Source organism: Haliotis asinina, chromosome 14 (genome assembly GCF_037392515.1).
Source record: "Haliotis asinina isolate JCU_RB_2024 chromosome 14, JCU_Hal_asi_v2, whole genome shotgun sequence".
Lineage (NCBI taxonomy): Eukaryota > Metazoa > Mollusca > Gastropoda > Lepetellida > Haliotidae > Haliotis > Haliotis asinina.
Window position 1 is genome coordinate 1,531,283 of NC_090293.1, and position 22,851 is coordinate 1,554,133.

The following is a 22,851-nucleotide window of genomic DNA, read 5'->3' on the forward strand; positions in this document are numbered from 1 at the left end:
GGTTGCGGCGCGTCACTGTACATCACTGGTGAGGGCGGCAACCAGATACGGGCAACATCGACTGCCACGGTGAAGTAGACCCCATGGACGTGTTATTATCCCTGTAATTACAAGTACCAGTATGAAATCATTAAGGTGTCGAGGAGGGCTGACAATAAATGTCAGTTACTTTCTCTTTACTCTGGCCTCCTTTGTAATTTGGCATCATTAGATACTGGAGGTCTGGGTTTCAAAATGGACTCACGTAAATATTTAAAGTCACTAACACAGCAGATGCCGGGAACGTTATGGATATCACAGCAACGGTGATTCAAATGTCAGTACACCGATAGCTCACGTCAACTGGCATAAACTACACGTGGGAGGTCTTTCCTCATTTCGCGTCATCTGAGTATTGAAAATGTTGACTGTCCACTCAACGTGATCGATAGTACTCTGCTAAAACTGTCGCTGTTAGTACTGACGGTACTGGTAGTACTGCTAGTACACAAGGTTAACAGCTCTCCACAAATTACAGCACAGCTACGATTACACTGAATAGAGTGGTAGAGGGGTAGTCTTGTGGTTAAAGCGTTCGTTCGTCACGCCAAAGACCCTGGTTTGATTGCCCACACGGGTACAATGTGTGAAGCCCATATCCGGTGTCCCTCGACGTTACATTGCTGGAGTATTGTTAAAGGCGGTGTAAAACCAAACTAACTCGCCCTCATTATATTGCATGGAACACAACATGATCAGGTCAGCTGTTTCAGACATCAGTGACCGTATGTGTTTCAGGCGGAAGGCCATGTGATGACGTCACGTGCATGTTCGTGACCTGTAACATGTATTTTAGACCGAAGGCAATGTGATGACGTCACGTGCATGTTCGTGACCTGTAACATGTATTTTAGACCGAGGGCAATGTGATGACGTCACGTGCATGTTCGTGACCTGTAACATGTATTTTAGACCGAAGGCAATGTGATGACGTCACGTGCATGTTCGTGACCTGTACCATGTGTTTCAGATGGAAGTCCATGCGATGACGTCACCTGCCTGTACGGCGGCATCTGCAAGGCTGATGGAGACAGTGTTGCGTGTGCATGTTCCATCAACTGCACTGGCCGAGCCACACGCCCCATCTGCGGTAGTGACGGTCAGTGGTACAGAAACAGGTGCGAGATGCAGTTACAAGCCTGTCAGAGTCAGGACAACATCACCCCAGACCACAACAAGAAGTGTAAGTGTTAATGTACGATGAGAGTGGTGTACCGGTTGTATGTACTGGTACAGTGCAACATTATGCGAGGGAATTCAGCTGTAAGTCCCTCTACATTAACATCACGGCGCCTCTGACTAATGTGGAAGAAACGCCTACAGTGATGCAGTCCCTCACCAGCATAGCAACTGGGTGAAGTTGGATGATTGGCGTCTGTCCAAGCGACGCATCTCTGTGTGTGCTCAGCAAATTACGGCTCCAAGAAGCCAGGGGCCCCTTGCCCCCATAGTGTGAGAAGTACAGACAGGGCAGACGACAGTAGCCGGGATGTTGTCATTACACAATACAATCTAAAGACATATAATACTATGGAGGTCGTGTAGTGCATGACGGAACGGTATGGGGTTCGTAAGCAAATACTTTCATTTTCCATTGCAGGCCAAGACTCCCATGGTGGAGCTCCGTTGTGCCCCGAGAAGAACGGTGCGTTGTTATGAATGACTCACTTTCAACGTGGCATCGTGCATCAAACCAAAGTCTAATACTTAAATTAACTGATACATTCTCATATATTTGCATATAGTTTATTTATCATTGACACGGCACAAGGGAAATTATTCCAAATGTTAGAACTAATCTCAGTACATACCACTCTATTTCAGCAAAAGCAAAGTGGGGGAGTTGGTCCCCATGGGTAGCATCCGGTGATGTGGATATCCGCTTCCGGTCATGTGACATCGACGGAAATTCCCTTGGCAAGATGGTGTCGTGTCGTGGTCCTAGGGTCGAGGTTCGATCCTGCAACATCCGGGATCAGGGATCGTGCAGATCGTGGAATGGATCCACCAATGGGAAGTTCTCGTACAGATGTGATGGCGTTGACGTTCGAGATGTCCAGAACGCAGGTGTGACCTTAAGAAAGAGACAGCTATATGCTGTAGTACTTACACGCACGTTGTAAAGCTTGTACCTTAATCTTTATTACCCTCCAGATAAATTTGTCGAATTTCGATTGGTTAATAGCCAAAGTATACGAAACCATGTCGGTGGATTTGCCAGTGTGTACGAACCGAACACCCCGTCAAATCTGCCTCGTGACACATTATACGGGTGGTACGAAAGACCTTGACCTCAGATGGAATGTGGCCGCCAAACTACTGATCGCTTCGAAAGTTTAGAGTTGGCGTATACAATTTTGGTTATACACAAAATAACAAACCTGTAGTCATAATTTCTTAGTTGTTTTAATAATAGTTGTTAAAAACAAACAAATAAACAAACGTAAAATAAGCCAAATAACCAACATAAACTAAGCCATCCCAAGTTATCTCCCTTTATGACTGTTCCTGAAAGAAAATCATGGCGACAAGTATTGCGTCCCATCTGCCGAAAGCTGAATGTTGTTGTTTAAAGATTAGCTAAATTGAAAGATCTTAAGGGTACAAAATTCGGCATACGGTGTTTTGAAAGGCTGCATGGGACTGTAAGACGACGCCTCGGGAAATACGGAACGTAAAACGGTCTTACAGTCCCGTACAACCTCTCACAACACCGTGTACAACTAATAGTATATGTGTTAGTCGCCAGCGCTCTCCTAGGCTTGCACAAAGCCTCATTACTTGAGGAGCTGTCGGTTTTTCTTTGTTAGCTCAGTTAGTTGTGAGTAAGTTGGTTCGAATCCAACACGTCTCCGTCGTGATATGACACGCTGATAAGCACATTCCCTCACTGAGACGCCTAGTCCTCACTGGTTCACACGCTCCATGACTGGTTCACACGCTCCCTCACTGGTTCACACACTCTCCTCACTGGTTCACACTTTCGACCTGTGCCATAACCTCAGCTGTCTGTCGTGTCACCTACAGGTCAATCGGTTAAGTAATCAGTCTTATGAAGATAACACATTATTGACCAATACGATGGTCCTGTGACCGAAGCTCTTGTCACACCTACAATGGCTGCTGGCAACCTGTCTGATCTCGAAAACAAAATAAAACAAAAATATTTCCGAAACGTGAATGTTCCTACATATTGTTCGGGACACACCGTGTCATTTCTCTGGTTTGATATAGGTATATCTGTTGTAGGATTACACTTGACGCCAACATAATGACACAGGGCGGTCGTTTGCAGATACTACCCATCAAAGGTTTAGACTCACTAGCTAGAGTCTATGTAGCCACTTGCTCCAGTCATCTTCAGTCAAAACTAGATTTTGCCAAACGTTCCATACCGTTTGAAGACACGTTTTACACACGAACTGATGTATTGTAAAACAAATAAGAAACATTGACACAATGATTGTTATGAGTTCAATGGATGATGAAAATTGGTAAATTCATCACAAAACTATAGATCAAAACCCATCTGTTCACATGCACGATATTTGCACATACCTTTCAGTAATTTGATTCATGATCGTTCAATGCATCTGCATAAGGTTTGCAGTTGCTTCCTCTAAGTTAGTACAGATGTAAACCCATTTATACACACATACACACACAAACACACATAGCATATAGTGAGTGCTTTAAGTGAGTGTAAACTTTTGATGGGTAGAATATTACACACCTCTCTTACAGACAAATCTGTAACAACTGTATGTAAGATTAAGACGGGAAGGTCTCCTACTAAGGAACATCCAACTGGAACCGAACTCAAGACACTCTCCCATAACGCATTGATGGGTCTGCGAGCCCAGTGAAAATTTATTTTTGTCAGTTTGTAATTGTGTAATATGACGCAACATAGGCCATTAAGTGGTTGTTATGTTGGAGATAGAGTTTGGTCAACACACGGTTGTAATTTACTTGTCTGTTTCAATGGTTGGGGTGTTGTGTATCAGAGTTCGGAAATCTGTGTTGCGGGCGCTGTCTGTGATCTCGAGAACAACATTTCACTTTTACGCAATGTAGTTTTGGATGTACTTTTATATTCAGTTAAATTTGTATTTGATTTGTGATTGCAGAGATGACATTTGGCCCGGCAGCGAATGGAGGTAATACTTCTGACATTACTTCAAATAATAATAAAACTGATAATAAAGTATATGTTTTATTTGGGCATCATCGTTGTTGTTGTCATCGGGATCCCATTTAAATATTACATAAATTTGTCTGTACGTTTGTTCGTGGTTGTTGGTTTGGCCTGCATGTTGATGAACAACGCGAAGGGAGCCTCATTATTTTCTTGCTGTACCTACAGGGGACTTCTGCCGTTACTCTCTATATGACCTGAAGCGCAGGAAGATTGTGTTCTCCAGCTTCAACCTATCCCAGGTCGTGTCCAAGGGCCATCTCAGACGTTGGTGCTCCAAACAGGAAGCCTTCTTGGTATCCCACACTCCTTTGCACGTCTGCAAGCGCCACCTACAGGACATCTGCAAGTCATCACGGAAGTGCAAGGGCTCCAAGCTGGCCCGACGACAGAGGAACCTCGGGGACTACACGCACAGCTGCTGGAAGGACTTCATCCTCGGCAACAGAATCCCCTCGGGTATATCCGACATTCACTCCACCTTCTCCTTCCTGTGTCAGAGGTTCGCCCCCGACAGCAAGTGGGGAAAGGTATTCGGACACAAGACGGCATACTACGGTACCATCTTCGACACCGCCCGCCGTATCCCCGTGGTGTCCTTGGCAAAGGTCACACAACTGGGTGAAGACACATGGCCAAAGACAGACTTTATGATAGAGAGAGGTAAGTGACACGTGATGAAAATACGTTGAGATAAGATTACGGCTGATGTGTAAAGAACTTGGAGGTAAAGTTCTTCAATGCTTTACAAATGTGTTTGGTACAACTGTTTATCGGGATCTGAGTAGTCTTGTGTTAACTGTGACTGTGTGTGTAGTGGAGGGTTAAATACGACTGTGAGTGTAATATAGGTTAACTGTGAGTGTAGCAGGGGTTAACTGTGACTGTAGAGGAGGTTAACTGTAAATGTATGTATTGTCGAGGTAACTGTGACTGTGAGTGTAATAGAAGTTAACTGTTCCTGTTGTGGACGTTAACTGTGACTGTTTTTGTAGTAAAGTTTATTTGTATGACTACAGTGGACGTTAACTGTGACTGTGTTTGTAGTGGAGGTTAACTGTGACTGTGTTTGTAGTGGAGGTTAACTGTGACTGTGTTTGTAGTGGAGGTTAACTGTGACTGTGTTTGTAGTGGAGGTTAACTGTGACTGTGCGTGGTAGAGGTTAATTGTGAATGTGTATAGTAGAGGTTAAGTGTGACTGGGAGTGTATTGGACAGATTAACTGTGAACCTGTAGAGGAATGTAGAAATGAGTTGATTTTAACTGTGGGTGCACTGGGAATGTAAAGAAGGACTCAGTGTAACTGTGTGAGCATCGAGGGACTGCAACTGCAAGTGTAGAACATGGATGATTTCAAGACCTACATTATATGATACATCACCCGCGCGTGAGGTGAATATTATACTCTTATTATACAAACTGCCTTATGTAGTTTTGTCCTAGTTAACACAGCTTGTACAGACAAACATGCTTTCATGCTAATAAAGTAATTTGAATCAATCAAACAGGACACAAATATCAATCAAAATCTACAATAAATGTCAACTGGAAGCTGACGTATATTAAATCTGTCTACAAAGTGCCAATTATTAAATACCCGATGTGCGCCTGACAGACAGAAAAGCTGAAGGTCTTGTGAGGTAGCCAGGTTGTCTAGATATGTCTCCCGTGTACTGACTACTGTATGTCGGCCACACTATTCCAGAAACCGGCCCAGAATGCCATTGTGGAATAACGCTCAGCTCAAAGTCTGTGGGTGTCAGTAGCTCCTGATCGAGGTGTCGTTTCATGCCAGCGTCTGGCGCCCTCTACTCTGCCATAGCTATATCAGCTACATGATCAGTTAGGACATGCGCAGATTAATATTTACTTGTTCTCTGATTGTCTGGAATGGAATGGTGTGAATAATGTCCTGTTAAGCTCATTTAATCTTGAGATGCGAATTCTGCATTGTTTAAAGAATATAAGAACGCTTCAGCGGTGAGGGGGAGGGAGGTGGAGATGTTTATTTATTTAAGTGTCACTTTCTGTACATTCTGTTTGGTGACGTCTGAAAGTACAAAGACCATCCGTTAGGTTATAAGAAACTACTAAAACTAACAAACCATTATTAACAAACAGTAGGTACATTCATACGGACATATACGTCTTAAATCAATTGATGGAGCACAGATCTGCGTACGTAAATACAACAAAACAAACACACAAACATGCATATTATCATATGCACAAACCAATACAAACAGACATACTATACACATGCACGCATACATATATACAAACATACATACGTACATACATGCATACCTAAACGCGCATATACACATACCAGTCCCTCCTGGATTCCGCGATTCCGTGGTTGCAGAAAACATCGCGGAATTTAGCTTTCCATGCAGAAAAACTTCTGGTCCGCGGAGAACGCATTTTCGAGCAGAATTCGTGCAGAATTTGCCACTTCTCTGCCGCGGAATTTGCTTATTTTACAAATTGAGTGAAAACTGACTGAAAGCCGAAACGAAAAGTAGAGTTAATGTTAGAAATAGGATCGGTTACACATAAAACGACCTGGAATGTTTATTGTGACAATATTTAATAATTACGATTAAACATACCTTATTAATAAAGCAAGTTTTAGGCGTGTTTCAAATAAAATTAGATTTGACACGGCAATTATTTTGAAAATAGAAATTATTTCAGATTTCTTTTAAATATAAAATTGTTATTTATATGAAACCGGAATTTGTTCGTCTGCATCAAAGTAACGAATGAAAGGAGAGAAATAGCTTTCAGCGAGTGTTTAATTCTCAAATACCGAAAAAGGTGCCGGTGCTTTGTCTTAAAAAATACTCAAGATGTGATGTGTACTGTCGACTTAACTTTATATGTGTTTGAGAATTAAACCATGAAGGTCTGTATAATGTTTTTGTTGTTTTAATTTCTAAATGTTTTAACCTGAGAATGTTTTGCAGAATATTGAAAAATGTGGTGCGGAATTTGCTTAATTTTGCCGTGGAATTCTTTAAAAAATGCCGCGGAATCCAGGAGGGACACATGCGCACACGCACACACACACACACACACAAACACACACACACACACACACACACACACAAACACACACAAACACACACACACACACAGAGACAGCTAGACATACATACATACATACATACATACATACATACATACATACATACATACATACATACATACAAAGGCGCATACTACACGCGCGCGCACACACGTACACGTATATATGCACATAAACACACGTACACTTATGCGCACACACAGGCACATACGTACATACATACGTACATACTCACACACACACACACACACACAATATCACACACACTATGGTTGTTTAACATGATGAGCTAAATCCATCGAACTAAATCCGAACCGTGCAATTAGGCAATGCTAAACATCACGTGCGGGTGGTGATTGAGCAATTATATATTTTAAATATATATGAAATATATCGATTTGTAGCATTACATAAATCTCGAGAAGTCCGCGGCCAGATAGGAAAACCACATATTTTCTGGTGCATTTGTTTCAAGTCTTCAGTGGACACTCGCAACAATCGCAACAATCGCAACATAAAATTGTGTGAATAAGTATTTATGGCTGTGATTGTTGTCTTTATTAACCACGGCGCTCTGAATGTCCTGTAATCAAGCCCTGGATTGTCCCTGAGTGTTGAATGCGGTGTCAGCAGAGAGGCTGAAGGCAAAGCTGCTCTTGTCTCTGACTGTTGTGCAGACAATTGCTTACATCTACCCACCTCCATAGTCCACGCTACGTTACTCAATCACTGTCAGAGCAAATTTATTTCTGCCATCGGCCAGTCTGGGCTGTCCAATTACTGGACAATCACACCCAGGTTCGACATCCCAAGAGCCACGCTGCTCGATATAAACCGTTATGTCTGCCCGGATGCTGGCAGTCTACTTGGTGGGTAAAGTGATGAATTGTGAGAGGAACTGCAAAATGATGACAATTGGATCGTGGTAGATCACCCAATTGATTATAGATGGCGTCTAAAGATTCCATCCGACAGCTGAGATATGGGAAGACAGTGGGGCTGACAGTGTCTCGCGCATAAGACTGTGAAAGCTGTGGAATACAGAGAATATCTGTCACAGCATTATTGAAAAACTTGCATTGTAAACTTGCAGGTTCGGGAGAACGACAGGCCTATCGATAATTTCCCTAAATGGTGATTGGACGTGGCCGTACGTTGGATTCAGTAAAAACGCGCCAGTAAACGTGCGTGTGTGTGTGGAGAGAGAGAGAGGGAAAGAGAGAGAGAGAGAGAGAGAGAGGGGGAGGAGGAGGTCTCTCTGTGTGTAGCATGGACGTTTCCTGCTTGAAACGCAAAGGCAAACCACAAAAGATGTATCATTTTAGTTATGTCATAAAACTGTATGCATACTGCCCCTTTGGTTTCCTTGCGAACATGTTACATTTCGGATAATACTTAAAACAGTACTAGTGTTTCTGCTATGCGACGGCTATTGTTCATGTGTTCTAGGTCTAATTGATGAGCCGATGACGTTTAGCTGGTTGCTGAAGAGGGAGCGGGGTTTGGCCACGATGTCGGATGCCATGAAATGTAACACGGACTGGGACTGTGACCTCGGCATGAAACAGGCGCTCCCCGTCGACTACGACATGTCCGGCTATCGAATCGCGCACCTTATGTGGCCGGAACTCGTCGGAGCTGATGTGGACGCCAAACTTTCGACCTTCACCTTGACCAACACTGCTCCAATGCATCCATCACTGTACTCGGCCTGGCGCCATGCTGTCGCGGAGATAAGGTCTTACGCCATCAACCACTGTAAGATTCCCATTGACGTGGCCCCCATGACAGGCCCGTCGCGTCCAGAGATGTACATAGCTTCAGGCGCTGTGCCTTCCAAGGACCCTGAGATCACTATTGGCAATGATGTCCACGTTCCCGATCTCTTCTGGACAGCAGTCTGCTGTTTCAGGGACGACAAAGTCCAGTCTTTTTCCGTTTACGCCCGCAACATCGGCGACGACCCCGTCATTGTGGCACCGGTGCTGCGACTAGAGTCCATCCTTCAAGACATGTACAAGGTCAGGAAGCGGGATGTCAATCTGCGTATCTTCCCCGCAGGGGAGGGGTCGTGCGCAGAGCTCAGGAACGACGTGTCACGGTCTATCAGCTTGTAGATGTGACGGACTATTTGCCTGACATATTAAAATCAAATTTATCATCGGTAATATTATGGATCATTAAGATGTTACACATCTTCAGGTTTAGAAGTAGCCCGAAGATCATATACAGTACCCTTTGTGTTGGGCGTAAACCTCGTGAAACACGAGGTACATATGCGGATGTTGATGTTGTGAAGGAATGTTCATTTGAAGAACTGCTTGCCACAAGATAACCAATTAGTTTACTCATTAGGAATCGTTTCATGGGAATTATACTGCCGCTTCAGTCGGCTGCTGCGTTGTGCTGATGACAAGTGATCATCGGAATGAATTTGTGAGGCACTGGACGGGTCCTTCGTGCAGCGACCAGTGCTCTTGTAGTCCTAGCTTTTGATGTCGTAATCATATGTCATGTGACCCACTGGTCAACCCGGGAGTAGCGGAAGGAGACTGAATACCGCGTGGGTTGTCTCCCTTGAGGTGGATTGCGGTAATTCACAATGGATGTCTCTCTTTTACGTTCCAGTGTTTCTGTGATCGGCTTTAGTCCATGGATGTTAGATGCTGTATATTTGTGTCTTGATATTTCCAGGCAACCCCAGTGTGTGACCCAGCAACCAAACCAATAGTACCGCACTGACGTGTCTCGGTTTTTGACCAGCTGCCGCCATGTCGCAGAAAGGTAACGGCGTTCAAACCGGCGCAGTTATCACGTCATGGTAGTGACCACGTGACACTGGTGTCACGCGACCTTGGTGTTAATGACAGTCACAATCAGCTCGGAAGCTAGAGGCAGGGTTTGTCAGCGACAGGGTGTATCACTCAAGAGGAGGCGGAATCTGTCACTTACTGGGAATGACACAGGGTCTAAGTGCATGTACAATTATTAACTTATTCATATCAGTTGTATTGGAAGTCTGGTTCGTTGACACATCTTTGACAGCTTCATATACATTTATATTCCCATCGTTCTGTATATTGATATATGTTACATGCTGCTAGTCCTCTCTCTGTGTTAAGTGTGTCATATGTACAGATATCGGTAGACTTGTGTACTCTCCTCATTCCAACGAGACAACTCACCGTCATTAAATGAAACTGATATTTTTAAATTTAGCGCTCAGCACGTCAAGGATTTATTTGGTTCGTGTTTGCATTGCACTATGTCTACAGCTACATGGCTGATGGTGGTTTCAGAAAGATGCCAGGCTGCCAGAAGGATCTAAACGTGAATGATCTAGACGAATGTCCGAAGGACCTAGGTGACGTCAGAAGGATCTGGTTATGTCAGAATAATTTCACCAATGTCAAGAATAGAAAGCGTTGCTAGGGTTGTTTGAAGGAAGGTTAACTATACGAGATGTTGGGTTTGGGCGCTTTCAAGGGACGGGAAATCGCGGGAAGTGAGACGGTCTACTGTTCCTTGTGAATCTGGGGATGTTGACTGTTTCTGAGGGGTTCTGAGCATGGAGTCTAGACTGTTGAGTATTCTGAGAAGGGTTTAGGATTGGTCTGCAGGGTTTTTCTGACGGGTCTACAAGATGCATGATGTGTCTTGGGGTGTCTAGTGGGTCTAGGGGTGGTGCGTGTCGGGCCTAAGGGGTGTCTGTCGGGTCTAGGGGTGTCTGGACGATGTGGTGGTGTTGGGGGGTTGGGAGAGACATGGAACCGTTGAGTTGGTCAAGGCTGATGTGAGAAGGGTCTAAGATGTTAAAGGTACAGAGATGGTGAAAGTGCAAGTCGAGGCTGTCTTGAGGCAGAAGAAATGACCAAAAGTCGAACACGTTCTATCCAGAAACTTTCGTTTTGTGCAGTTTTAGTGAGCTACAGAGCACAGCAAGTTCAGCTACCATCGCATACAAATAAATCCAATGTTTCTTGACTAAAACATACTGATACTGCCCCAATATGATAACCGTCTGTCACTTGCGAGGTTGGACCGTATGCATGCGCAGTGCGAGAGAACGCCATCTGCATGTAGATCTGTAGCGCGTACATACACTTGCACTGTTGACTATTGTACTGGTAGTGACTGACATACGACTTCTAGAAGTAGACACTAGTTTGTTTTATACCAACGTAGTTCCCCTCGTGTTTCTATTTAGATCTGTGATACAACAAACATTGGTTATTATGTTACAAAATGCACACTGTTGCTTATTATTCCTATTGTTGCAATAAAGTATATTTCTTTTCAGCTGGTACTTGGGGTTGTCTCTGGTTGTATCCGCTAGACTTCCCTACTACACAAATATTGTTTGTAGGGGTCACCTGTAAGTCTCCATACTTCTACTGAAGGTGTGCCCAGAAGGACTGTATGAAATTTTATCATTAACATCACCCGTCTTAAATTGGTGGATAAGACATTTAAGAAAGGACCTTGGGCTGGAATGTACTCCCAGATTCAGATCAATTTACTGTGCACCTGAATTGGGCTTCCTGTTGGAATTACATTAGTATCTGAAGTTGAACGTCAACTGCTGGAAAATCGAAGATCTGACATCGTTTGATGAGGTCAAATAATAACTAAATTTCTTGGACCAGGTAGAAATGAAAGAGAAAACTGAGGTCATACTGAGGTCTAAGGATTGACCTTGAGAGCTCCACGTCCGCAATTTGGGTGTGACCTTCAGAGCTCCAGGTCTGTAATGAAGGTCTGACTTTCTGAGGTCCACATCCGTTCTGAAGGTGTGACCTCGAGAGCTCGACTTTTGTAAATAGGGTGTGACCTTCAGAACTCCACATTCCTTATGAAGGTGTGACCTTAAGAGCTCCACGTCCGTAATATGGGTGTGACTTTCAGAGCTCCACGTCCGTAATATGGGTGACAATGTCTGTAATGGGGATATGACTTTCAGGACTTCACATTGTCTTGGGAACATATCTGAAGGTTTCAGCGCCTGTAATGAAACTGTGTTTCACGTGCTATTTAATCAAGGTGTAACAGAAACAACAAGGCAAAAGATGTTCCAACAGGGTTTACTCAAACAACATTGTCATACATCGCTTTCGTGACCACGAACATTCACTCTCAACTGCTGTCCACTTGACTGGCTTGAATAGAAAACAAACGAAACAAGACACATACAATCACATATTCAATTTTAACTTAGTTGAAGTGTCAGACCCGGATGGATGCTTGTCATTCAAGTTTATGCTGTATTTTAGCTGTGTTTTATGACACACCTAACATTTATGACAGTTCATCTGGCAAAAGTCATGTGTTTTCTACAGGAGAGAACGTAGTTGGTGCACCCCTGCTCTAGATCCACCTATGGTCCAGGGAGAGTTATCACTCTCATAACAACCACAGAATCCTGGTAACTTGCAGACATAGAAACCATAGGATCCTGGTAACACTTGCAGACATAGAAACCACAGGATCCTGGTAACACTTGCAGACACAGAAACCACAGGATCCTGTTAACACTTGCAGATACAGAAACCACAGGATCCTGTTGACACTTGCAGACATAGAAACCCCAGGGTCCAGAGAGCTCTGGCATGCCTAGCAACCACAGTATTCAGGGGATATTTGCAAACATAGCAACCACAGTATCTAGAAAATTCTGACACACAGCAACCGAAGGATCCAGGCAGATTCCATCCTATTTAGTAAGCACCTTACAAAATGCTGATAAAACAATGAACTTTCATGAGAATCCAACTGACCAGATACACCCTGCTATGGAGGGGCCAGTTGTTCACATTAACAGGTATAAAATCAGCAATACTGATGCATTGAGATTGACATTACATACTTTTCTTTTGTCTAAATTAATTATATCGTCCATCTACTTCTTGGACACTTTTACACATATGTATTGTCAATAACGTTAACAATGCCTCTTCCATTCTGTGCTGACGGTCAGCTGACTATTTCTTTCATCTTTTCCACAAACTTGTAGTAGTTGTAGCGGATGTCAAAGTCCATGTCGTACCAGTAGTTGACTGAAACATGGAAAGAGTGAAGGGCATCACAAACATACCAGTCTAAATAAAGGTAGTCTCAGTATTATTCATTACACTGCTATACTGAGTCAAACAAACCTAGGCAGATGGTTGCATCAGCTAACCACTAAGCGACCTATGACCAACCAGTTAAATGCTAGATGGCCAATCAGACAACAACTTCTGTTTAGGGTTTGGCCGGACTTCCTTGGTGACTGACACTGATCTCTGGCCAAACGAAAACCCGCATAAAACACATATATTTGACCTGCAGCGTATATGTATAGGGCTTTCTGATGACATGGTTACCATTGGGTAAAGCTGTATAAAAATAACTAAATGTTCTTCAGGCACTCATTCTTATAGTGGACAAATGGATGATCGAGACGTGGCCAAGTCACATTTTTTTTTAAATGACAAGAAAAAATTTGTTACACGCACAAATGAAAGTGACCCACCAATGCATGAGAAACATTTCATTCTTTCTTTACTCAGCCTCTTTGACGAAACCTCTATTTTCAGTGACTGTTTACTCACTGTTGTGGCATGCTCTTATGGAAAACAGCATTTTGAATTGTTTGGGTACAAAATGAGGTAAAGTTCAACAGGTATGTGCGAATATCCACGTTCATGATTAAGTAAACTGTGTTCTAATTGTTCAGTTGAAAAGGTTAGCTGACACAAACTTCTAGTCTACTAGGATTTGCTAGATACAATATAAACAGTGCAATGAATAATATTGAGACTTAAGTTTACTTACATTCATCTACAGTTTATACAAATTCGTTTACTGGATATAGAGATGACAGCTTGAGGTTACACATGTGATACCTACCAGCAAAATATGTGACAAATACAACTTACACATGCTGCTAAATATACATGTGACATTTACTCTTTGTACATGTGACACCTACTGGCTATACATGTGAAACCTTCTGGCTATAAATGTGACGCCTACCATCTGTACATGTGACACCTACCATCTATGAATGTGAAACTTGTGATGCCTACCAGCCTTACACCTACCAGCTAGACATGTGACATCTATTAGGCATACATGGGACACCTACTAGGTATACATACGACACGTACCAACTATACAGGTGACACCTACCAGCCATACAGGTGACATCTATAAGGCACAAATGTGACACCTACTAGGTATACATATAACACCTACCAGCTGTACATGTGACACCTACCAGCTATACATGTGACATCTAATAGGCATAAATGTGACACCTACGAGGTATACATATAACACCTACCACCTGTACATGCGACACCTACCAGCTATACATGCATGCGACTGCTGGACATGATGAAACCAGAGTGATGGGAGGTACAGCGTCTCCCCTGCTTCCACTACCACCTCGATGGGACGGGCAGACGCATACTGTGGATACTTTTTTAAGTCTGGCTTTAGCGGGTCGATCGGGATCCAGGGAACCTGAATACAAGGGACATAACTCTCAACCGTGAAATCACTGAATCCAGGCTATTTTACTCAAAACGGATTTGCCCAGATACACAAGATTCAGCTGTATCGTGAGATAACAATGGTGGTCTGTTATCTAGTCAAATCATAACATTCTACTGTAATCCAGATATATGTTATTTGAGCAAGAGTGTTTCTAGTGACAACAGAAGCTATTAAAGTGAAGCTGAAAATGATTAGCAAAGACTCCATGATTAGATTTTATGGAAAACGTTTACATGAGAAAGACAACATTCACATGACAACGTGATTTTCTGACACAGCTCAGTTAGACATTTCAGTTTGGATAGAGAAGGATGTGAATTGAGCTACTCTAATACGTTGAGGGAGACATCAGTTTGTGCAGCGACAGAATATTTGTAAGCAATGACTGGACAAAACTATCTGAATATCCAATGAGCATTTACTGACTTCTTTGATGGGCATTTTAGAATGCTGATGCAAACTAACTTTTGATTTAACATGCATTTATTGAGGATCCCAAAGTCACTAACCAGCCCTGCCTCCTCATCGTCCACAATATGGAAATTGCCGTCATCATCCGTTCTATATGCAGCAGCCTGGTATTCACCTATGAGATCACAAACAGAAGATTATTGACACACAGGTGACACACATCCCACTTTACAGGTAAACTTATCACTGGTAGATCAGTATCCTCCCACATCCCCTCACTTTACAGGTATACTATCACTGGTAGATCAGTATCCTCTCACATCCCCTCACTTTACAGGTATACTATCAATGGTAGATCAGTATCCTCTCACATCCCCTCACTTTACAGGTATACTATCACTGGTAGATCAGTATCCTCTCACATCCCCTCACTTTACAGGTATACTATCACTGGTAGATCAGTATCCTCTCACATCCCCTCACTTTACAGGTATACTATCACTGGTAGATCAGTATCCTCTCACATCCCCTCACTTTACAGGTATACTATCACTGGCAGATCAGTATCCTCTCACATCCCCTCACTTTACAGGTATACTATCACTGGTAGATCAGTACCCTTTCACATCCCCTCACTTTACAGGTATACTATCACTGGTAGATCAGTATCCTCTCACATCCCCTCACTTTACAGGTATACTATCACTGGTAGATCAGTATCCTCTCACATCCCCTCACTTTACAGGTATACTATCACTGGAAGATCAGTATCCTCTCACATCCCCTCACTTTACAGGTATACTATCAATGGTAGATCAGTATCCTCTCACATCCCCTCACTTTACAGGTATACTATCACAGGCAGATCAGTATCCTCTCACATCCCCTCACTTTACAGGTATACTATCACTGGTAGATCAGTACCCTTTCACATCCCCTCACTTTACAGGTATACTATCACTGGCAGATCAGTATCCTCTCACATCCCCTCACTTTACAGGTATACTATCACTGGTAGATCAGTATCCTCTCACATCCCCTCACTTTACAGGTATACTATCACTGGTAGATCAGTATCCTCTCACATCCCCTCACTTTACAGGTATACTATCAATGGTAGATCAGTATCCTCTCACATCCCCTCACTTTACAGGTATACTATCACTGGTAGATCAGTACCCTTTCACATCCCCTCACTTTACAGGTATACTATCACTGGTAGATCAGTACCCTTTCACATCCCCTCACTTTACAGGTATACTATCACTGGTAGATCAGTACCCTTTCACATCCCCTCACTTTACAGGTATACTATCACTGGTAGATCAGTATCCTCTCACATCCCCTCACTTTACAGGTATACTATCACTGGTAGATCAGTATCCTCTCACATCCCCTAACTATACAGGTATACTATCAATGGTAGATCAGTATCCTCTCACATCCCCTCACTTTACAGGTATACTATCACTGTTAGATCAGTATCCAGTCACATGAACAGAAACAGGTGTTATGATCTACTGTATGTCAGTATTTAGTATTTGAAAGGTTTCACTTTTTCATTTATATAAGTGGGTGTTTGAGTGTAAATTGCCAGATGTGTTCATTGAGTGAAGCAGACGGATAGTAATGTACACTCACCATACGGAACAAATGGCAGGTCTGTTGGGGGGATGAGGATGAATTTCTTCCATCCTGACACCACACAGTACAGGTTCTCATAGTGGTCTCTGTGCACTACAACCAGAACAGCACAACATTTACTCATCTCAGTCACCAAACAGATGCATCAAATCACTTTTTAAACTTTCTTATATATCCTATCTACTGTAGTATGTATCATTGCATATTCCATCCATATCTATTGGTAATGACAGGTAGACCCTCCTCAACCCTATCAAGCTTTCAAAAGAAAAGAGGCAATCCTTTCTCTTCTATTCATTTAAGGAGAGAGTCCAACCTTTCTATCTAGTCTACTCACTTGAGGTCACAGCTCTGCCATCACCCATCCAGAAGTTCACAGCATCTGGAGACCTTCCTGGAATACAACTGAGATGTTTATGTCAGGCCAGCTAACCTACGAAATACTTTACTGACAAGTGTCAAGCCAGCTAACCTACCAAATACTTTACTGACAAGTGTCAAGCCAAGTGTCAGGCCAGCTAACCTATCAAATACTTTACTGCCAAGTGTCAGGCCAGCTAACCTACCAAATGCCTCATTGCCCAGTGTCAGGTCGGATTCTAAATCAGACATAATGGAAGTAAACTCTTCTGTAAGGTTGGAGTTCTGTTTCTGGATGTAGTAAACCTCAGCAGAGTTGTCCCCATCGTCAAGTTTCTCGAGGAACTCAGACATCGTCATACGTTGTTCCTCTGGCATCACAAACTTCCCCTCAGTGACAGCGTCAGCATAGCCATCAGGTGTAGCTGTGACCGTAACCTCCAGCTCTCCGATTGTCTTCCTTGGATTACAAAACACACTCATATAAAAAACTGCTGCCAGTACAAGTGACCTTTTTAAATGTAAACTGCTGCCAGTACAAGTGACCTTTTTAAATGTAAACACATTCAGTAATTTTTAATGGAAACATAACAGGTAACATTTAAAAAGAACAATCTAAATTTAATAAAATACTAATGCATCTGAAGTGACCTTTTTCAAATGTAAACACATTCAGTAATTTTTAACAGAGACATAACAGGTGACATTTACAAAGAACAATCTGAATTTCATAAAATACTAATGCATATGACGTTTTTATAAAACTGTTAATTTTTAATGGAAACATAACAGGTAACATTTAAAAAGAACAATCTGAATTTAATAAAATACTAATGCATCTGAAGTGACCTTTTTCAAATGTAATCACATTCAGTAATTTTTAACAGAGACATAACAGGTGACATTTAAAAAGAACAATCTGAATTTCATAAAATACTAATGCGTATGACGTTTTTATAAAACTGTTACAAATAGAACAGCGTTTTGTTTCACCACACGTAAAATATCTGTGATACTTTATCAACCTCAGAAAAAAGTATAGTCAATCCAGGTATAATGGTTTTCTGTGTGTGGGTCTGAGATGTGTCCCACCTGAAATATCCCGGTGACCACTTGGACAGAGCTGGCCAGTGGTCTATAAGTCCTCGGATCAGGACAGGTTTGTTGGGTGCAACATACTGGCGATGGAAGGCCAGAGGTGTGGGTGGCGTGTGCAGCAGTGGAACGTCACTGTCCAAGTACAGCTCTGATATGGAAAAGGCAAGGTGAGATGGGGTGTACTGTCACTTCAATAATAACTGCATTTTTACAGAGAGGCCAATACACTTTTATGTGGCAAGTGTTTGAAATTAACTTTAGCTTGTAGCACGTACTTGCTCCCTGGTTTAAAAATAGGTAGAAATATCCCTAATCTGGTAGCAGCATTCTTTTGTATTGCTGTTAATCCCTCCCTCCCAATCCCTTTACTGTCTTTGTGCATATGGAACTGTATTAGGTCTCCTGACCCTCTCTCCACTCACCCACCCCTGTTCACTCGCGGATCAAATTCTCTAAAAGTCTGTGGGTTTTAAAGTTTTACCTTAAAGTTGTTGGTACTAGGTTTTCCTTTGATGTAGCAAAATAGGATCTTAAATAGCAATCTTACATTGTGAATTTGCTACCTCAAAGCATAATTTCGAACCCTTGTGTCAGTATGTGATAGTCCTCACTACTGTCGGTTATATAGTGAAAGACCTGGCTACTGTCGGTTATATAGTGCTATTCACAATAGTGCAGTAGTCAAGCGTCCGCTTATCAAACTAAACTCCTTGGTTCGATCCAAGGTGGAGGCACCTAGGTTTGTGTCCCGTGGTGGGCACATTTACGTAGTATCCTTGGACAAGATACTCATATCCACATTGTCTCAGTTCACCCAGGTGTAAAATGGGTACCCGTGAGGATATACTGGCAATGCGAGTGTCACTGTGTCTAACAGGACGCATGGATGCATGATCCCAGAGCACTGAAAAAGCATTGGAAAATATGATAGTGTCCCATGACTAGGGATAGGAATGTAAGTAACACCATGAGCTGGCAATGTGCATGGATATGAGTGCCAATGTCAATCAGAGGTCCTTTTCACACTGTCAAACTATTCACCTCATTGACAAAGATATAAATTATCACTGTATCAGTGGTTGTGACACTTTCTGTTGAAAATCTACTATTATTTGTTAATACCATAAGCCTGTGATAATTGTTGTTACATAATATATTCCATGTGATAACTGTCAATAGGACAGTGATTGGATTAAAAGGAATTTGTGGTAGTGTACTCATCTGTTATTGAAAATGAAATAAACTTATCATAAAAACTTATCATAACTTCTGGAAACTGTGTAGAATTTAAGCTTTTTATACAAATTCATAATTCAGTTATGTTTTCAATGCAGACTATGTAGTGTATCTCTGTTATCAAAGATCCACTTGGATGTACAACGTATTCCCTTTTTATCAGTTTAGTAATTTCTTTTTTGTTCAACGCCAGTGTTTATTATGTTTGGCAATTTTGTACAGTTCACATGTATTTACAATGTTTATCAACTTTGACAATTGCGCTACATCTCCTGTTTGTGTGTACAATTCTTACAACCCCCCTCTCCCCTCAACAGACAAGACACTGTTTTATAGTTAGATAGAGCAACTTCCAAGTCCATGTCTGATGATGTATGGTATGCATTGGAGGGTTGTCTTTTTTTGACACTAGGGTTACTTTGATTATGACCTTCGTGGTCATAATCTTGTGATCACTTGAGATTAATCACTGCCTGACATACAGCAATCGGACCCTGACAGACGACTAACCTGTCTACCGACAGTGGCTGAAGTAGATAACGGCACATGTATGAAACAGCTCGAGCCATTTGGTAACCATGCTGATGTATAGATGACATTACCTCTCGCCTCGTTCGCCAGATAGAGAAACTCTTGTTTGATCTTGGTTGTCAGATCTTTAGAATCCTTCTCAGACATCCTGCTGTCATATTCCGCTGACTGTTTTGACTTGAGGAGCAGTACACGCTCTTCTCTCGGCCAAACTAATCAGCATTTGTTGATATATGGCACGTGTTCCGGTCATACCGGAAGTTTATAAAGTTGTTTATAAAATGATGATTTACTTAACGAAACGATAACAACCAAGCGTTCGGGTGCAAACTTCTGAATATAGTAGATTACAATTTAAAATGAATGGAACCGTTTTCGCGTTTAGCGATCCGATGGATTATCCTAGTTGTTTCAGTCGTGAGAAAAGCAAATATTATGTCAAAAGGAGCTCCTCAATGTAGATACAAGATTTAGGAATGGCCGGCTTTCTATGACTTGTCTGTAAAAATAACCCAACTTAAGATGATGATATATGATATGTTTTAACTGTAATATTCAGCAAGTGGACATACTTAGACATATATGACTTAGCCTTGGAAGGAGTACAGCCACACATTATGTAGCAGATACAGAGCAAGTACACATAGTTCACTAACCTGCGAGTACACTGAGTGGACTACGCCACCAGTACACCTTACGCAAAACACAAGTACACATAGTACACCACACAAACAGTACCCCGAGTACACGTACCACACAAACAGTACACCTCGCAGCAAGTACACCGTGTGCACTACACAAGCACCCTGAGTACACCACACAGCAAGTACTCCAATGACACCACAGCAGGTGCCCCCAGTACACAACACAAGTACTTCGAGTACACGAGACCAGTACCTCATGTCCACCATACACCAAACACCAAGAATACACCACACAGCAAATGCACCTAGTACACCACATAGTTTTTTCAACTTAAGATAAAAGTTGTTTAACAAACGAACATAGTTTCAAATTGTTGCATTTGCTTGTAATACAAGGGGTGTGCACATTAAATGAATCATCGAGAACAAGTTCTGTTGGTCTAAGTTAACGCTCATCACGTCCCTCACGTGCATTTGATTCACTGTTCCAACTGCTGCGCTTACCCCCCTTATAATACAAACCAATAATAACGATTTGAATCTTTAATCGTTTGTAAAACAACTTTATCCCAATTTGAATAAAATTCTGAGACTTAACTTTTCAGTTAGCAAGGAAACATTACGAGGATTCGCAATCTTAATTTTACTATGATACATTTTTGTTTAAAGTGAAACTGCAAACAAACTGCAGTAGGTGGCAGATGTTTTTATAACAGGTGTAGTACAAGCTCCTAATCACAGCAAGTTTGCGTTTAGACGGCCTGTGCAGGTATGTATTTTACGCCCGCTTCATCACCTTGGAAACTTCACCATTGTTCTACGTCTGTCAGTAGATGGACATTCCCCGTACTGCAGCCGCTGCATCTGCTTGCAGGAGGAACCGAATCCTGAAGGTGCGGAAAGTTTGTGGGGTTGTAATCCAAAATATTAATCATCAATCACTCGAACCTTGGACGATATGTTGACAGATGCGATACCCAACACTGAGCCACGAACAAGGATAAACGGTGACCTTACCCTTAAAATAGATTTCATTTTAACATAATATTTATATTGGATGCACCAGTTCCGAGGTGACCAGGTCCATGTTCAAAGGTCCGAGATGAACAGGCTTATGTTTAACTGTGAGTGAGAGGTGACATGACTGTTAATTGTCCTACTATACGGAGAGACGGTTGACGTCCGAGCTACCTGCCAGTAGTAGATATTCAATTTAGAAATTGCATGAATGAAATCAAACTGCATGTTGTACACTAGACGGACGTGAATGTCGGACAAGACAGGAAGACTTGTGGAAATATGAATTGAAAGAGGAACGACTGGCATGATCAGATACATGTTGTGTATGGAATCATCAATATCACTCTGTAACATATGCTGTATGAACGCTGATGCCCGCCTGATGCCATGCTCGCCCTGAAACAGTCGACCCTGGTTGTAATGGATGACGTGCTGTGTCTTAATTCATCAATGTCCTATAGCTGATAGGAGAAAAGGTATCTGGATAAGCTGCTGTGACCTTCACAGACCGTGTTCAAACCATTCGTGTCCCTTCCAGCTGACTGTCGCATGCCCCTGACTGTCGCATGGCAACAAGTGTTACGTCCAGGCGGCCTCGCTTACACGTGCATCCATCGACTTAGTAACCTGGTGTTTATTTTATGGAGTGGAGATTTGTGTATGGGGCTCACATGTATCGTGGGAAGACTAACGGCAATTCAGGTGATGCTGAGACTCAGATCCACGTATATTTGTGTATGGGGCTCACATGTATCGTGGGAAGACTAACGGCAATTCAGGTGATGCTGAGACTCAGATCCACGTATATTTGTGTATGGGGCTCACATGTATCGTGGGAAGACTAACGGCAATTCAGGTGATGCTGAGACTCAGATCCACGTATATTTGTGTATGAGGCTCACATGTATCGTGGGAAGACTAACGGCAATTCAGGTGATGCTGAGACTCAGATCTACGTATATTTGTGTATGGGGCTCACATGTATCGTGGGAAGACTAACGGCAATTCAGGTGATGCTGAGACTCAGATCCACGTATAT

At 42.4% G+C, this 22,851-nt stretch overlaps 2 protein-coding genes across 3 annotated transcripts in view; one reads left to right on the forward strand and one right to left on the reverse strand.

The window, feature by feature from the left end:
* The window catches only part of LOC137261834 (uncharacterized), a 63,941-nt gene extending 52,313 nt beyond the window's left edge, over nucleotides 1-11,628 (forward strand). For both annotated transcript variants that reach the window (XM_067799634.1, XM_067799635.1), the window contains 6 exons: nucleotides 1,010-1,222; nucleotides 1,640-1,684; nucleotides 1,864-2,106; nucleotides 4,170-4,199; nucleotides 4,406-4,900; nucleotides 8,779-11,628. In XM_067799634.1, the coding sequence (XP_067655735.1) occupies nucleotides 1,010-1,222; nucleotides 1,640-1,684; nucleotides 1,864-2,106; nucleotides 4,170-4,199; nucleotides 4,406-4,900; nucleotides 8,779-9,446 (1,694 nt within the window). In that variant the 3' untranslated portion in view covers nucleotides 9,447-11,628. The remainder of the gene's footprint in view (nucleotides 1-1,009; nucleotides 1,223-1,639; nucleotides 1,685-1,863; nucleotides 2,107-4,169; nucleotides 4,200-4,405; nucleotides 4,901-8,778) is intronic.
* A 768-nt stretch (nucleotides 11,629-12,396) lies between these two features.
* On the reverse strand, nucleotides 12,397-20,431 carry LOC137261227 (bifunctional peptidase and (3S)-lysyl hydroxylase Jmjd7-like). The gene is made up of 8 exons (XM_067798938.1): nucleotides 20,220-20,431; nucleotides 18,376-18,529; nucleotides 17,490-17,743; nucleotides 17,261-17,317; nucleotides 16,921-17,016; nucleotides 15,378-15,454; nucleotides 14,676-14,835; nucleotides 12,397-13,382 (listed from the first exon to the last, which is right to left on the reverse strand). Exons 1-8 carry the CDS (start codon nucleotides 20,293-20,295, stop codon nucleotides 13,300-13,302), a joined length of 957 nt encoding a protein of 318 aa, XP_067655039.1. The 5' UTR covers nucleotides 20,296-20,431; the 3' UTR covers nucleotides 12,397-13,299.
* Between the last annotated feature and the right edge of the window lie 2,420 nt (nucleotides 20,432-22,851).

What these genes read in the sequence shown, in the direction of transcription:
- LOC137261227 (XM_067798938.1), bottom strand. Translation starts at nt 20,295, where the DNA reads ATGTCTGAGAAGGATTCTAAAGATCTGACAACCAAGATCAAACAAGAG. An exon ending in TCTGGCGAACGAGGCGAGAG is followed by an intron (nt 18,530 to 20,219) that starts GTAATGTCATCT and finishes TTTCCATATCAG; the next exon opens with AGCTGTACTTGGACAGTGAC. An exon ending in ACTGGGCAATGAGGCATTTG is followed by an intron (nt 17,318 to 17,489) that starts GTAGGTTAGCTG and finishes GTTGTATTCCAG; the next exon opens with GAAGGTCTCCAGATGCTGTG.